This window comes from Giraffa tippelskirchi, chromosome 1 (assembly GCF_054371585.1).
Source record: "Giraffa tippelskirchi isolate mGirTip1 chromosome 1, T2T-mGirTip1v1.2.pri, whole genome shotgun sequence".
NCBI lineage: Eukaryota > Metazoa > Chordata > Mammalia > Artiodactyla > Giraffidae > Giraffa > Giraffa tippelskirchi.
The window spans coordinates 131410214-131426894 of NC_137275.1; the positions used below are offsets into that span (position 1 = coordinate 131410214).

Sequence of the window (16681 nt, forward strand, 5' to 3'; positions counted from 1 at the left end):
CTAAATTGATTCAATTCACTGTATAATTAAACAATGTGTTTTTTTTAAAGGGTAAATGTAAATTCTGGATTTTGAGAGATTATGTACTTTTTGTCAGGACATTCCTACAAAGCCTACAATGACAGAGAAAGATAAACACTGGTTTGTGAACCATGGACAAGTTTTTTGGGGTTTTTTTTTGTATTTATATTTCACCTGAACCACGTTAAAACTTTTTATATTTCACGTGAACCAGGTTAAAAAGAAATGAAGACTAAAGGTAAAAATTACAAAGCATATATTTTGTATAGCAAGCCACAAATGAAGAAATATTAAGATATCTAGATTGTCACATTCATGGAGACAGAAAGTATAAATAGATGCTGGCTCCCAGTGACTGGGGAAAGGAGTAAAGGGTTATTTTTGATGGGAGTTTCAGTTTTGCAAGATAAAACAGTCCTGTAGATGGGTCACACAATACTGTGGATTTACCTTACTATGTATACTGAGTATACTGCTGCTGCGGCTGCTCAGTCGCTTCAGTTGTGTCCAACTCTGTGCGACCCCATAGACGGCAGCCCACCAGGCTCCCCCGTCCCTGGGATTCTCCAGGCGAGAACACTGGAGTGGGTTGCCATTTCCTTCTCCAATACATGAAAGTGAAAAGTGAAGGTGAAGTCGCTCAGTCGTGTCCGACTCTTCTCGACCCCATGGACTGTAGCCCACCATGCTCCTCTGTCCATGGGATTTTCCAGGCAACAGTACTGGAGTGGGGTGCCAGAGGATGTGTTAATTTCTTCCTTCCTGCCACCCACAGGTGGACAGGGTTCTGAACAAAGGCACTTTAACAGTCAGGCAGAGAGGCAGGATTCTCTGAGGCAGGCCATTATGTATGATTATAAGAAAAGCAATGGAAAGCAAGTCAAACAGTTCCCAGATGGAGTCAGAATTGACTTCTCCCTGCAACAACAATGCTCATCTATGCAGCTCTCGCTGTTTGTCAGGCACTGGTGCAGGCATTTGCATTGCATGAGTGAGCTGCCTTCACAGAGGTGGTGTTCCACAGAACATCAACAATACAGTAATAATCATCACCAAGCATAAATTAAGTCTATGGGTAATGAAAAAAAAAAAAAAGGCCAAGTGTATGGATAATCTCCAGGCAGGTCCTGGAGAGTGATTTTAAACAGGAACCTTAGGGTCAGCTCTGCTGAAAGCGTGACATTTGAGAAAAGACTGGAAGGAGGCAAGAGTTCATCATGGAAATACGTGAGGGAACCACTCCACACAGATGCAACAGTCAACACAAATCCATCAAGCAGAGACCTGCTGGTGTAAATGGAGGTACACAGACGGCTGGGAATTCAGGCCTAGAGTCCACGTTAAAAAAAAAATTCAGACTAAATAAGTATAGTTACAGGAGCTCAGCTTCACTGGTCATCAGGGAAATGCAAATTAAAACCACAGTTTGGGACTTCACTCATGGTCCAGGGGCTAAGACTCCAAGCTCCCAATGCAGGGGGCCTGGGTTCGATCCCTGGTCTTATTTTAGATTCTGCATGCAACTAAGGAGTCTGCATGCCACAGTGAAGATCCTGCAAGTTGAAACTCAGACCTACCACAGCCTAAATAAATAAATATTAAAAAACAAAATACAGTATGTTTGCGTAGGTGCCTGCTCAATTGTGTCCAACTCTTTGCAACCCCATGGACTATAGCCCACCAGGCTCCTCTGTCCATAGGGATTCTCCAGGCAAGAATACCAGAGTGGGTTGCCCTTTCCTTCTCCAAGGGATCTTCCCAACCCAGGCATTGAACCCACATCTCCTGCATTGGCAGGCAGATTCTTTACCAACTGAGCCACCAGGGAATCCCAAAACACAGTATGATGCCTCCACAAAAGATAGATGTCACTAACACAGGCATGGATGTGAACCATCTAAAACCCTCATGCTTTGCTGGAGGATGGTAAATTGGTACAGCCACTTTGCAGTGTTCTTGGGCAACATCTACTGAAGCTGAACATAGGCTACCCGATGACCCAGCCATTCCTTTCCAAGGTATATACCCAAGAGAAATGCACCCATTTGTTCACCAGGAGACATGCATGTGAATGGTCATGGTGGCACTCTTTAGAACCTGGAACTCACCCAAATGGCCATCCACAGTAGAAAGGATATTCACACAGTGGAGGACCTACAGTGGTGAGAAGGAATGCTGCTGCTGCTGCTAAGTCGCTTCAGTCGTGTCCGACTCTGTGCGACCCCATAGACAGCAGCCTACCAAGCTCTTCCGTTCCTGGGATTCTCCAGGCAAGAACAATGGAGTAGGTTGCCATTTCCTTCTCCAATGCATGAGAGTGAAAAGTGAAAGTGAAGTCACTCAGTCATGTCTGACTCTTCACGACCCTATGGACTGCAGCCCACCAGGCTCCTCCGTCCATGAGAGTTTCCAGGCAAGAATACTGGAGTGAGTTGCCATTGCCTTCTCTGGAGAATGAATGAACTACTGCTAAACACCAGAAAAGGGAACAATCTGAAACATAATATTGAAGCTAGGCATACACTGAATGAGTCCATGTATATGAAGTTCAAGAACAGGCAGAATCATCTATAGTGATGGACTATGGGATGGTGGTGATCAGTGTTGGGGGGATTAGGGACCAGGAGGGCCAGAGAGGAAATTCTGAGGGAGTGTCTGTTCTGCTCTTGACTCAGGTGTAGGCTCCTATTCAGTTTGTGAAGAATGTACAAATTGGATTATGTTTTGTCCATTTTTCCTTAGGTATGTTAAACTTTTAAGAGTTTTTTCGGTTGGGGGAAAAAAAGAATCTCTTGGGGTGGGGGTGGGGTGGGGGGAAACAAAGTCAGGCCTGAGGGTGAAGGTTTGAGATTCATCTGTCCTGAAGCCATGAGGAACCCCTTGAGGGTTGCCAGCTTGTGATTCTCAGCTCTCAGACCTACTCTCCCCCTGGACTGAGATCTGAAGGAAGGGGCTAGGTCTAACTCATGTTTGTGAAAACATTCAGGATATGCTGCAAGAAGGTCACACAACCGATGTTTGTTGAGTGAATAGCTGAATGGATGGACGGAATCTCTGCAGATGGAGAGGCTCCAGAGTGGAGGACCACTGTGGATGCTGCGTCTGGGAGCCCAGCATTGTGACCTTCAGTTTCAGCATTGCTGGGTTTCTCCATATGAAAACTGAGGATGATAAGGCCCCACCTCCACCCTAGAGAGATGTTGGGACAATCAAATGAAATCATTCGAAGAAAGTGGGAAGCACCTGAGCACATTGATGGACCTCACTGGCTTCCACATCCTTAGATGCAGCTGCTTCAGAAGTTTATCCCACTCTCCTTCAGGGCAATCAGTTTCATAATACTGTCTAGGTGGGGAGATCCCTATTATAAATGCCTTCTGTGGGGCTTCCCTTGTGGTCCAGTGGTTAAAACTACGAGCTCCCCATGCAGGGGGCCTGGGGGTTTGATCCCTGGTCAGGGAACTAGATCCCAAATGCAGCAACTAAGAGATCCCACAGGCCGCAATAAAGATCGAAGATCTTGCATGCTGCAACTAAGACTTGGTGCAGCCAAAAAAAAAAAAAAAAAAGCAACCAGAACTCTCATATTCTGCTAAAAAAAATAATAAATGCCTTCTGCGATTGAATGGAAGCAAGCCCTGTTGTGGATCCATGTGATCAGCATGGATCACCATGCTGATTTCAGGTGACAAGAAGTTATCATCTGAGCTATGAGCTGCCTATGAAGGACTCTCACCCACTAGAAATCTTGCCTCACAGGTCATTCCTATACTTCACGATCAAAAGCTCTTTGCTGTTTGGGTGGCTTTATTCATAACAGACAAAGAATGGAAACAATCCAAAAGCCCATCAAAAGGAGAATGTATAAACAAATCATGCTCTATGCATAAAATGGAATGTTACTCAGCCAAAAAGAAGAAACAAAGAATGAACTACTGCTCCAGGCAACAATATAGAATACTCTTATCACTGGAAGAAGTGAAAAATATCAGAACGAACAAGGGAAAGGCACCTCCTCTTGCCTGCAGCTGAGTTTAAAAGTTTAAGCTTCATTCTTCCTGCAATTCTATAGCTTAATGGTTCTATATCCATTCATAGGTCTCACTTGCAGAGAACTCCATGTCTGTGTCATCAATTGCCAATGGTAAAGGAAGGCTCAGCCAAGAGCCTGGGCTTCACTAGGGTCCCCATTCTTCCCTTGCCCTATGGCCAGGGCACAGCAGTGTAGGAGTGTTAAGAAAAATGCATTGTACCCTCCTACACTGTTGGTAGGATTGTAAATTGGTGCAACCACTATGGAGAACAGTAAGGAGATTCCATAAAAAAACAAAAAATAGAATTACCATATCATCCAGCAATCCCACTCCTGGGCATAAATCTAGTAAAAAGCAAAAACTCTAATTCAAAAAGATACATTCTCCCCAATGTTCATAGCAGCAGTACTTATAATAGCCAAGACATGGAAGCAACTGAAATGTCCATCAACAGATAAATTGATAAAGATGACATAGTGTTATATATGTATGTGTGTGTATATATATATATACACACACATGTGTGTGCGATGGGATATTACTTAGCCATAAAAAAGAATGAAATAATGCCATTTGCAGCAACATAGATGAACCTAGAGATTATACTACTAAGTGAAGTCAGAAAGAGAAACACAAATACCATATGATGTCACTTACATGTGGAATATAAAATATGACACAAATGAACTTATTTGTGAAGTAGAAATAGATTCACAGACACAGAAAACAAATTTATGATTACCAAAGGGGAAAGGGAGTGGGGAAAGGATAAATCAGAAATTTGGGACTAGCAGATACATACTATATATATAAAATAGATAAACAACAAGGATCTACTGTATAGCACAGGGAACTACATTCAATCTTATAATAATGTATAATGGAAATGATTCTGAAAAGCATATATATATGCATAAATGGATCACTTTGCTGTACACCTGAAACATTGTAAATAAACTATACTTCTGTAAAAATAAAAAATGCTTTATTTCACATGAAGTAGGACATCACCAGGGTCTCACCAATCACTGCGCTTATTGCTAATAAATACATTCTCTGCAATGAGATGCTTGGAGATAAGACTTTAACCACATTTCCTGCTATTTGTCGGAGAAGGCAATGGCACCCCACTCCAGTACTCTTTTGCCTGGAGAATCCCATGGATGGAGGAGCCTGGCAGGCTTCAGTCCATGGGGTCGCATAGAGTCGGACACGACTGAAGCGACTTAGCAGCAGCAGCAGCCTGCTATTTGTAAGATGACATTCCTAGGAACACTCGTGACTTGATGGGTGACTGAAGCACACTCTTTTTCATCAGAGGCAGTTAGGGGAATGGTCAGGGGCACAGACTCTACAGTCACACTGCCTGGAGTAGAATCAATCTCTGCCACTTGCAGGCTCCTTGACTTTGGACAAATCACCTATTTCCTCTGTTTCTATAAAATGGGAATAATAGCAATGCCTGGGCTTCCCTGGTGGCTTACTGGTAAAGAATCTGCCTGCAATGCAAGTGATGCTGGTTTGATCCCTGCGGGAGGGGAAGATCCCCTGGAGAAGGAAATGGCAATCCACTGGAAATGGCAATCCAGTGTTCTTGCCTGGAGAATTCCATGGACAGAGGAGCCTGGTGGGCTACAGTCCATGGGATTACAATTATCAGACATGACTTAGTGGCTAAGCCACCACCAATAGCAGTGCCTACTTGACAGGGTTGTCATCCAGGTTAAATGAGTTAATATATGAAAAGCACTTGGAATTGCCTGGCACAGGGAACATATGATGAAATATTTTTCTCTCACTTCCCTTTAGCCTCCTCCTCCTCCTCCTTCTCCCCATTCTCTCCCCTCCTTCCTCTTCCTTATCCTCCAATTATAATTATCATCATCATTACGATATAATTACTGCTTTTTCCAGTAAAACGGAGCCTCGGAGCCCCACACTGTAGCTCCCTCCCAGGGACGGTTAGGAGGCAGTCACTGACAGTGACTAAGTCTTCTGTGACTCAGCTGTGGTTTGGTGGCTGCGTGGGATGGGGGGTAGAGCTGAGCCCTGGCAGACTATTCTCAGGTACGAGGTCTGACCCTCCAGTGCTAGAGCTGAATTTGTAAATGGGCATATGTTCATGAACATGACCTTCGGAGCTCTGTCTCTGGGGTGGGAGGCAGGGGAAGGGGCATACAAACTGATCATGTACCATGGTTCAGATTGTTTTCAGGATTTCTCTGATGCTTCTCCCATCACCATCTCAACCTGAATGAAGGTAATCACCCCCTTAATATTTTGGTGAGAGCTCCTGTTTTTACACATTAAACATAGTTATGCTGAGCTTTACAGGTATGTGGTCAGACGCTCAGTTGTGTTTCACTCTTTGTGACTCCATGGATTGTAGCCTGCCAGGTTCCTCTGTCCATGGGATTCTCCAGGCAAGAATACTAGAGTGGGTTGCCATTTCCTCCTCCAGGAGATCTTCCCAACCCAGGGATCGAACCTGTGTCTCTTATGTCTCCTAGATTCTTTACCACTAGCACCACAGTAATTTGTGTCCAAGCCTGCCTCTCAGCCTGCGTTTCGACCCCCTAAGGACAGCAGCTTCCTCTCACTCACCTCTGTAGCCTAACCCTTGTACAATGTCAGTGCTCCAGAAATGCTGGCTTCCTTGATGAATTGCATTGACCTTGACTTTGGGAAGTTCCTTCAGCACCCTCAGAGTCCTCTTCTGAATCTCCCTGGTGCAGGCAGTCTGTGTCCTTTAGGGGTAGATACCGCTCCAAGTAAACACAGAAAGTAGTAACTCGACCCCAAGTTTGGTGAATGAACTGAGCAATGCCAATCCTGTCCTATAAATAAATTTACAAGGCTGGGTTCTTTGCGCAGCTCCTAAGCCAGTCTAGCTGCCATTCCGCTAGAAGCTTTCCAAAAAGTATCTCGAGCAGAGCCTTTAGAAGAGGAGGGTGGAGTCCCAAGACCAAGGCGCCTCTGGACGCAGCAGGCATTCCCGTGTGAAGCTGTAATGCTGAGATTGGCCACTAGAGGGAGGATGAGTTCTAGGCCCCAGGGGAGCCTCGCAAGTGCTCCAAGAACTTATAAAGCCTGGCGGCCAGTGCAGCTGCAGTTCACGGCTCAGTCAGTACCTAGCGGAGCCGTGGTGCCTCCACAGAACATCTCGAGCGCTGCCCTAGGCTGAACGAGGCCAGACACCAAGACAGGGACTCCCACTTGGGCACAAGGTTGAGTGAGTCTTGCCTCCTGATCTGATCCTCCTGGAGAAGTGACCCCCGAGACCCTGGGCACCGTGCAGTCTCTTTCTATGACTCCGTCTGGATTCGGCTGGCGGTGGGGACGAGCTCTGAGGGGCTGCCTGGGTCTCGGGGTGGGGGCAGTGGCCAGCTCTCCAGCCACCATGGCAAATGCCAGGAACTGAGGGGACAGGTTCTGCAGCTTCACTGGGGGCACTCAGGTGAGTCTGGGCACTGACTGTCCTAGCACCTGGGCATGGCTTCCTAAAGGCAGCCAGAGGACACAGGGCACGGGTTTGGGCATTGCATGGAGGTGCAGGTTCTGGGAGGGGAGGTCCTAACTGTCAGCCTGGGGAATCTGCCAGGTTTTCATCCATCTGCCTGGGCTGGTGAGTGTGGGTATTTGGGAGCCAGAGGAAGTGATTGCCTTAGTGGCAACTCTGCCTGGCTTGTGTCAGAGCGCCAGAGCCTCTTCTGGGGGCAGATGGTACAGGTGACAGTCTCTCCACGTGTGTGGCGAATGTGTGTGCATGCGTGCCTGTGAGTGTGCCCAGCGGTGGAACGCAGGAAGGCAGAGCTTATTTATAAACCATCTGCACCCTCTAGTTCTGAGTGATGCTTCAGCTGAACTGAGTACAGTCGGAGGAGAAAAGGGCTTAAAACCTCCTTAGTGATTCTCTCTCCAGAGAGGACCTTGTTCACGGTGATCCCTATCTGATTTTGAGGAGTCATGAACCCTGTAGAGTTAAATGCTGGAACCCAGCAAGGCTGGGGCCACCCCTCTGCAGGAAGAATTGATCGAGTCCTGCTGCTGCCTGGAGGGGGGCTGTGAGAATCAAGGTGCGGCTCTCAGGTCTTGTCTGCATTCACGATTGCTTTCGCAAAGGGGTCCAAATGGCACTGTTTCTGGGACTAGCTAGGTGGGAGGGAGGCCGAGGGAACCCAGAGACCCCTGTACCAGGCTGCTTGGCAGGATCAGAAGATGCTGGGGGGCTGTGGGTTGTCGCCAGGCTCCACCACCATCTCCCTACCTGCCCCATCCATACAGCCCTCCCACGTGCCCTGTTCCACATGAGACTCACAGAGACCATGTGGCTGGTAGGTGTGTCGTCCCCATCGCCAAGGTGTTGGGCTGAGGCTGGACGTGTTAGCTGATGGACCAAGCTCCCCGGGGATAAGATGTGGCGCCAGCTTGGGACCCCATGTCCTCTGAGCCCCCACTCCCCACAGGTCACTTTGGTGTCTGCACCCTGCCCGGGTTTCCATGGCACTGGCCCCCTCCCTTCCAGCTCTCTTGGCTCCAGGGTCCCCACCTGGCCCTCTTCCCTGAATCACCTTGGGACTGAAAGGTGGCCACCGAAAGGGACCGACACACACATCCTGGCCAGAGCAGCCTCGTGCGGAGCCAGTGCCCTGGGTGCGGAGCCTCCTCCTCTCTGACATTCTTCAGTTCCTTCTCCTCTGGGCTTCACCTGGCTTATCTTTAGAATGGGAACAACGGACCAATGCCACCTGCCCCCTCGCAGTGCTCCTGGGAGGTGGGGAGCTCCCGATGGCGTACGGTCTGGGACATACACACATGTTCCAGGGGTGGGGGGTGGAGGGTGGAGGCATTGCTCTATCATCACCACACTTGGCAGTCAATTGCTCAGACTTGGCCCAAGGCTATACAACCAATGATTGGAAGGTCTAAATTCCTGCCCCCCATTCCTTAAGAAAGAAAAACAGCCCCAAATAAAACCTGGGGCAGACAGAAAGCTCTTAGGTTTCAGTCCCCAGTAACAAACATTAGCAGAGTCGGCTGAGCGCTTCCAGTCTCAGTGCGCTCACATCTGGCCCCTCTCCCTCCTCCCCCTCCACAGGCTCCAGCTCCACCAGCTGAGGGGTGGGGAGGGGGCTGGGAGGGGCCACTCCGACAGACACATTCCAGATAACGAGCCCCGCCTTCCAGCTCTGGTCCAGGAGCTCATGGGCAGAGAGAGAAGGTGGAAAGGCAGATGGGGAAACTGGACCAACCCCAGCTCTGCACCTCCTCCCCTGGCACTCGGTGCCCCCACAGGCTCTGGGCGGCAGCTGCTGTTGCCTTTGGCAGAGAGAGGGTTCCCCCTCTCAGAGGAGACACTGGCCTCCTGCTTCGCCGCTCCCCAGGACTGAGGCCAGAGGGTGGAGTGCCGCACAGAGCGCTCATGAAAGGAGGGCGCGTCCTCTATAGCTTAGCAGCAGCGGAGCCGCCTGGGGCCCCACCTCGAGGCCCTCCCTGGGTGGAGGACTTGGACAGAGGGCCGGCATTGGGAAACTCGAAAACTGGACATAACTGCAGCCCGGGAGAAGCTGAGTTCAGGGCTCCAGGAACCCCAGGGTGCAGGAAGGAGAGATGCTGGCAGGGCTGTGGGCTCCCCTCCACCCCTTCCTCTCAGAGGCTGGAGGAAAGACCCACAGGGTCTAGGAACACCCTGAGTGGGCATGTGCATACATATGTATGTGTGTACACATATGCAAGGCATGTGGCTTCTCATCACTGGAGGTCAAAAGCAGACACCCCATCCGTCCCTCCAGGGCCAGTGGAAAGACAGGTGGATGGCCACTGTAGGCTCTGGCCTCCTCTTAGCCCTGAGGTCATAGGTCCCTGGAAAGAAAGGTCAGGTCACAAAAATAGGGGATTTGTGTTTGCTGTGTCTGGCAGAGGGATCCAGCCAGCCTCTTCCTTCACTGTCCCCATTTACGGGGATGGGGTGATGCCTCTTCCCTTCAGTCAGTGGCCGGTGGCCCCATACAGCCACCTGCCAGGCCCTACCCCGCTCCCAGCCAGCTCTCTGGTCCTCAGGGTCGAGTTGGCTCCATGCTGGGCCTAGGACCCACCTATCCTCCCAGGGCATTTATCTTCCAAAGAATTCACTCTTTAAAAGTGGATTTTTTGGTTCAATATCCACATAGCTATGGGCTTTCCTGGTGGCTCAGTGGTAAAGAATCTACTTGTAATGCAGGAGACCTGGGTTTGATCCCTGGGTTGGGAAGATCCCCTGGTAGAGGAAATGGCTACCTGCTCCGGTATTCTTGCCTGGAGAATTCCATGGACAGAGGAGCCTGGAGGGCTACAGTCCATGGGGTTGCAAACAGTTGGACACAACTTAGTGACTAAACAACAACAATCTACATAGTTAAAGAGCATCAGAACCGAAAGCCAATGACTGGAATAAACAGGAATAAACTAATGACTGGAAATGAACTAAAAGCAGAGAGTCATTTGTGAAACCACTGAGCGTCTATGCGGGAAAAGGATATCCAGTATTTTATGTAAATAAACACTTTGTGATCCAACCCCACAAATAAATTCTTCTAATTATACAAAGAATGCAAACGTATCGTAGAAAACTCAAAAAATACAGAAAACAAAACTAAGCGCAAATCCCCACAAGCCCCACCAGATTCCTGTAACACGTCTCACCCGGAGAAACCCAGAACATCTCCGCATATAATCTCCCGTCGTGTACTCTGGAATGTGTAGATATTGCAAAATGGGATCGCGTGGTGCGCGCTTGTGTAAACGGGGCTGGGTCATTTCAAATAGCGTGGCACTTCCCCGTGTCGAGGGGGCATTCCTGGAATTCCACGGGGTCACCTCAAAGCCCCAGCCACCCAGGAGACCATCCGGACACCAGAGCCCTCTCCCGGTCTAGGGCTGCCCAGGCCTTAGTGTCTAGGGGACCCCACCAAGGCCTCCTGCTCTTCAGGCTCCCATGGGGGTCAATCCTGGGTGTGGCCCCCTGAACGCAGCCCCTCTGACCATGCCAGCCCAGCCAAGTTTGGGAACAGTTCTGGTTTTAGCTGTGTTGGTTGGTGGTCTCTGTACTCTGTTTCATGCCTAGTTTCCCCCCATTTCCAACCCAGAGCAGAAACCCCAGTCTCCCTGCCATGCCCAGGACTCCAGAAGCATGGAGAATATTCTGTTTGGGTCAGGAGGTTTAGCTCCTCCCAGCCCCACCTGGCATGGCCCTCGGTGCCCTCCCCCTCCACACCCAGAGCTATGAGAGGGAGAGGATAGATCCCATGGTTAGAAACGTCCCCAGGACTGTGACCTCTCCAAGCCAAGGAAGTTGAGGAGGGGATTCGGATCCTGGTGGCTGACGCCTGCTGATGAGGGAGGGTCCCTGTGTTCAGGCTCCAGGTCATCACGGTGATGTCTTGCTCTACAGATTCATTTCCATCTCCAACTACAGCTTATTCTCTCTCCCCTATGTCTGCCCTCTCCTCTCCTGCTACAGGACGCGATGGAGAACAAAGCCATGTACCTGCACGCCACCGTGAGTGACCGCGACTCCAGCTCCATCTTTGAGGAGCCCTTTGATGGCAGGAGCTTGTCCAAGCTGAACCTGTGTGAGGATGGTGAGTGCCATGGGCTTGGTCTTGGCTGTGAGGTCAGCCCTGTCCTCCCCCACCCTCCCACCCCACCCCCCACCACCGCCTAATACTGCATAGGTTGAACTTCGTGCTCAGAAAGGTCTTTTCTCATTCATGCATCTCAACACACCTATGTGACCACAAAATAGACCCATTTCACAGATGAGCTAGGGTATGCTGAGAAAACCATTAGGCATCACACAGCTAGGGCTTACCAGTGGTAAAGAACCCACCTACCAATGTAGGAGACCTGAGTTTGATCCCTGGGTCAGGAAGATCCCCTGGAGAAGGGACTGGCAACTCATTCCAGTATTCTTGCCTGGAGAGTCCCCATGGTCAGAGGAGCCTTGTGGGCTACAGTCCACAGGGTCACAAAGAGTCTGACATGACTGAGCAACTAAATGACAACAATCACACAGCTCATCAGTCACAGAGAAGCCCCCGCACTGAGTCTCCTCACTCCTAGTTCAGTCCTTTTACCTCTCTGCCATCCTCTCCTCTTCAGAAAGGCTGGGGTCATGCAAAAGGCAACTGAACCAAGAAGCCCAGACTCCTTCAGGTGACAGATCTTCAATCTACTTCCCAAAGCTTTTGCAAGGAGGATGCACCTCTCCAGGGTGTTCATCCTCCCCCGAGACTAAGGCCCCAGGTCATGGGGCAGAAAGGAATCCCCTCTCAGTGCACTGCACTGCATCTTTGGGGGCTAAAACCCTGGAGCAAATGGATGCAGTTTCCTCCTGAGGAGCTCAGAGTATCTTGCCAACAGCTGACTCCTATGCATCCAACACAGAGCTCCACATTTAATAGGTGCTTAATAAATTGTTGCCTGAAGGAACACACTCCTCTTTGCAGTTAGTATAGGAGAGGAGAGCTTCATCTCCACTTCAAAGATGAACTGAGGGAAACTCACGTGAGAGATTTATGAAGATTTATGATCAATGAGATGGAGATTGGCTATCTTAGGCTTCTTCAGGGAAACGGAACCAGTATGATGTCTACACTTATGAAGAGACTGATTATGAGGAATTGCCTCACCTGGCTATGGAGGATGGGCAGTCCCATGATCTTCCCTCTGTAGGCTGGAGACCCAGGAAAGCCAGTGGTGTAGTTCAGTCTGAGTCAGAAGGCCTGAGAACCACAGAAACCGATGGTGTCAGTCACAGTCTGAGGGCCAGAGAGGATGAGATGCTATGTCCCAGCTCCAGCAAGCAGACAGGAAGTAAAAAGCAAATGCTGCCATCTTTTGTTGTAGTCAGACCCTCCCACCCACATTGAGGAGAACAGTCTGCTCTGATTCCACCAATTCAAAAGCTAACCTCATCCAGAAACACCCTCAGACACACCCAGAATGTTTAATCTGGGTACCCCAAGGCCAACCAAGTTGACATAAAATCAACCATTCCAGATGCCTTTATTCAAACTTTTTCTCAAGCACTATGTTTCATTGTGCCCCACTCTGCCAGCTGCCTTTGTCTTGAAATTCCTCAAAATTAAAAATGACTCCTCGTTCAGCCCTGTCTTTCCTCCCACCAGGTGCTGAGTGCAGGGAGAGAAGATGGGTGGGTCAGGCAGGAAGTGGGGATTGTCTCAGCAGGGAGAGGAGAGAGGAGATCTGGGCTCCTTTCCAGGTGGTGCTAGTGGTAAAGAATGTGTCTGCCAATGCAGGAGACATAAGACACTCCGGTTTGATCCCTTGGTTGGGAAAATCCCCTGGAGGAGGGCATGGCAACCCACTCCTGTATTCTTGCCTTGAGAATCCCAGGGGCAGAGGAGCCTGGTGGACTACAGTCCATGGGGTCTCAAAGAGTTGGGCACAACTGAAGTGACTTAGCACACACACACCTGCCCTAGTAAACTTCCCACCATCAGAACTGTGTCTCTGGATTCCAGTTAATAGACACATTTTGAGGACCCACAATGTATCAAGCTATGGGTTAGATGCCAGAGATGCTCTAGAGAGAAATTAAACCATTCTTGCCTTCCCAGGGCTTCTGATCCCAGTGGAAGGGACTGGCATGGAGACAGTTACCCACCATGTAAAGGAGGTAAAAATATGTGATTATTAAAGTCAACAAGGATGAACACTTTCTGGTAAAGGCCTTAAAGACCGAATACCATTTTGTAAGAGAAGAGGTAGATGGGAAAAATATTACCAGCTGAGCTGCACTGAGACAGGCCAGTGTTTCTGTCAAGTTAATGACACCTGGGAAGAGATGAAGGACCCCAGGGTGCTGACGCACTAGTCAGTGCTCAGCTGTTCCCCATCATCACATCAACAAAGGTCAAGGTGGCTTTTACATCCTTCAACTACCCTCTCTCCCCACCAGCCCATCAATAAACAGGCCTGGTTTGGCAAGAAAGAACTGGGGTATATCTCAGAGGGGTAATTGTAGGACCGTGAGGGCCAGTATTGGGTACCAGTGGGGAAAGTCATGGCAGGGAGACCCTGGGATGGGAAGAAGCTTGGGGGGCTGTTGTTGGGCCATCGTTTCTCCTTCTCTTGACCTCATCGTACCCCCCCTTTTCTGAACCTGGGGTTTAAAAGGCCATTTGGGGCTTCCTTGATGCCTTAGATGGTAAAGAATCTGCCTGCAGCACGGGAGACCTGGGTTCAATCGCTGGATTGGGAAGATCCCCTGGAGAATGAAATGGCAACCCGCTCCAGTTGCCTGGAAAATTCCATGGACAGAGGAGCCTGGCAGGCTATAGTCCATGGGGTTGCAAAGAGATGGACATGACTGAGTGACTGAACACATGGATGAACAAAGACAGGGATCCTTGAAATCTAAAGGAGTCAGAACAAATCAATTCTAAACCCGATTTCCACATTGTCTGGGTCTCCTCCACGCTCATTCCTGGATGCCAGACATGGGGTGGGGGCGTGAGGATGCTGGAAAGACCGGAGTATTGAGATGAAACAGCCACCTAAAAGCTCCTGGGTTTCTGGTTGGATTTCCCCCTTCCCTGTCATTTCTAAGAGGAAAATGGTGAGCTCTGACTTGGGGAAATTCAAGCCAGATTTGGTCTGTTTCCCCAGCACTTGGCTTCTTTGACCCTCATCTCTGGAGAGGGAGGAAGGGGTGGGGCTGCCAGGGGCAGAGAGAGGTGGACGGGGACACAGGTGGGGACCTGCCCGCCCCCCAGGCTTTGAGTAAATGAAAGCAGAGTCGCTGGGGCTCCACGTCCCTCCCAGTACTTTCCCCCTGAAAACAGGGAGGTAGGAAGAGAGGCGGTGCCTCCCCTTGGCCCCAGGGATTTTAGGATCAGCGGAAGCAAAGCTGAAAAACTGCAGCCTAGATATTCCTAGATATTGAGGTGTGCGTGTGTGTGTTCAGTCACGTCCAACTCTTTGCGACCACATGGGCTGTAGCCCGCCAGGCTCCCCTGTCCATGGGGATTCTTCAGGCAAGAATACTGGAGTGGGTTGCCATGCCTTCCTCCAGGGGATCTGCCCAACCCAGGGATGGAACCACGTCTTCTGTGTAGGACTCAGGCTTTAATGCAGGAGGGACTTGAAAGTATTAGGGTGTACATGCCTTATTTTCAGGCACTGGCAACCCCTCCCCACTCTCCTCCCTTACTTTCCTCTCCATTTGTCTTTTCCTCCTACCCTGCCTCCATCCTTTCCCTTCTGTTCATGAACCAGGTGAGAAAGAAGCTGAGGGGCTGTTCAGGCTGCAGCTCCCCATCCCCGCCATGACCCTCTCTGGCGTGGTGCCTCCCACATCCTTCCAGGCTCTCTCCCTCACACCCTCAGCTCCATGGTGACACCTTTGGGACCTCTCCATCCTCTGCACCCCTTGGCCGGGCCCCCTCTTAGGACCCCACCTGCCTCCTCCCTGTGTCTGAACCCCACTGTGGACAGGAAGGCGCCCAGGGTAGGCGCCTCCTCACCTCTGGGTCTCCAGTGGGGAACCCCATGGGTTTCACCTCTGTGGTTGGAATTCATGGGCAGGCTCATGGCAGAACGTGACCTTCAAGGTCTTCCAGCCAAACCCTCTCTAACCTTGGTGCCCATTGACGCCTTCCACGGAGGAGAAACCCAAAAAGAGGCTGTCTGAGCCTCGACCCCTCTTCCCCTAGCTCCCTCTGTGCCTGGCCCCTCCTCGCTTACCTCCGTGGTCCAGCCTTTCTCTTCCGGCCTGAACAGCTGAAGCCTCTCCTGTCTGGCGCCAGTAGGCGGAGGGCTGGGCGTGGGTGATGTTTGGCAGGGCCCGGCTCCTCCACGGCCCTCTCTAAGGGCCAGCGAGAGGTGTTAGTGTCAGAAAAATATTGCAGTCATGCTCACCCCGCGGCCTCGGGCCCTCCACCACGCTCCAAGCATCATCCACCGGCTGCAAATGGGCGGCCCGCAGAGGTAATGAGTTACACATGCGACGCCAGCAGCCAGGCCGCTTGCTGAGTGTAGGGTCCGAACTCCCTGTTCCCGCGTCCCTGCCCCATAAAATTAAATTATTCTCCTCAGGGAACCCCCACGTCTACTTTCTCAGCCATCAAACCTCCTCGGCTCACCGGCGTAGCTGAGGGCTGGTGGGCAGCCGCCCAAGGGTGGGAGTGGATTTCCAGGGAGGCCCCCAGCTGTATTGGTACCGCCCCCTTCACAGGTTGGGAATCAGGCACCCAGGCCGGAGAGCAGAGATGTTAACTCGTGCGGTGCCTGGTGCGCTCAGCTCCGCGCGCGCTGACTCCGGCTGTGCTCACGGGGGCTGGTGGGCGAGTGCGATCCTGGGTGTCTCTGGCCCCATTCTTTCCACAAGAGGGAGGGACAGCCAGGGAAGGTGCCAAGAGCCTGGAGGGTGAACTTCGGCCAGCCTAGGATCTGTGCAGGGTGTCTTCCGTTGCCCCTTCACATCCACCCCCTGCCACTCGGCCATCTGCCTTGTGGGGAGCCACCACAGCATGGAAGATGGGAGATTGGCGTGTTTATTTCCCAGATCCTGCCCTATGGGGTCACCTTGGGCTGCTGTGTCCTTCCGCCTGAGGTCACAGCTC

At 50.6% G+C, this 16681-nt stretch overlaps 1 protein-coding gene across 3 annotated transcripts in view; it reads left to right on the forward strand.

Moving 5' to 3' along the window:
- The first annotated feature begins 7154 nt into the window (after positions 1–7154).
- The window catches only part of SCARA5 (scavenger receptor class A member 5), a 151031-nt gene continuing 141504 nt past the window's right edge, over positions 7155–16681 (forward strand). For all 3 annotated transcript variants that reach the window (XM_081497071.1, XM_081497061.1, XM_081497064.1), the window contains exons 1-2: positions 7155–7512; positions 11554–11674. In XM_081497071.1, the coding sequence (XP_081353197.1) occupies positions 11560–11674 (115 nt within the window). In that variant the 5' untranslated portion in view covers positions 7155–7512; positions 11554–11559. The remainder of the gene's footprint in view (positions 7513–11553; positions 11675–16681) is intronic.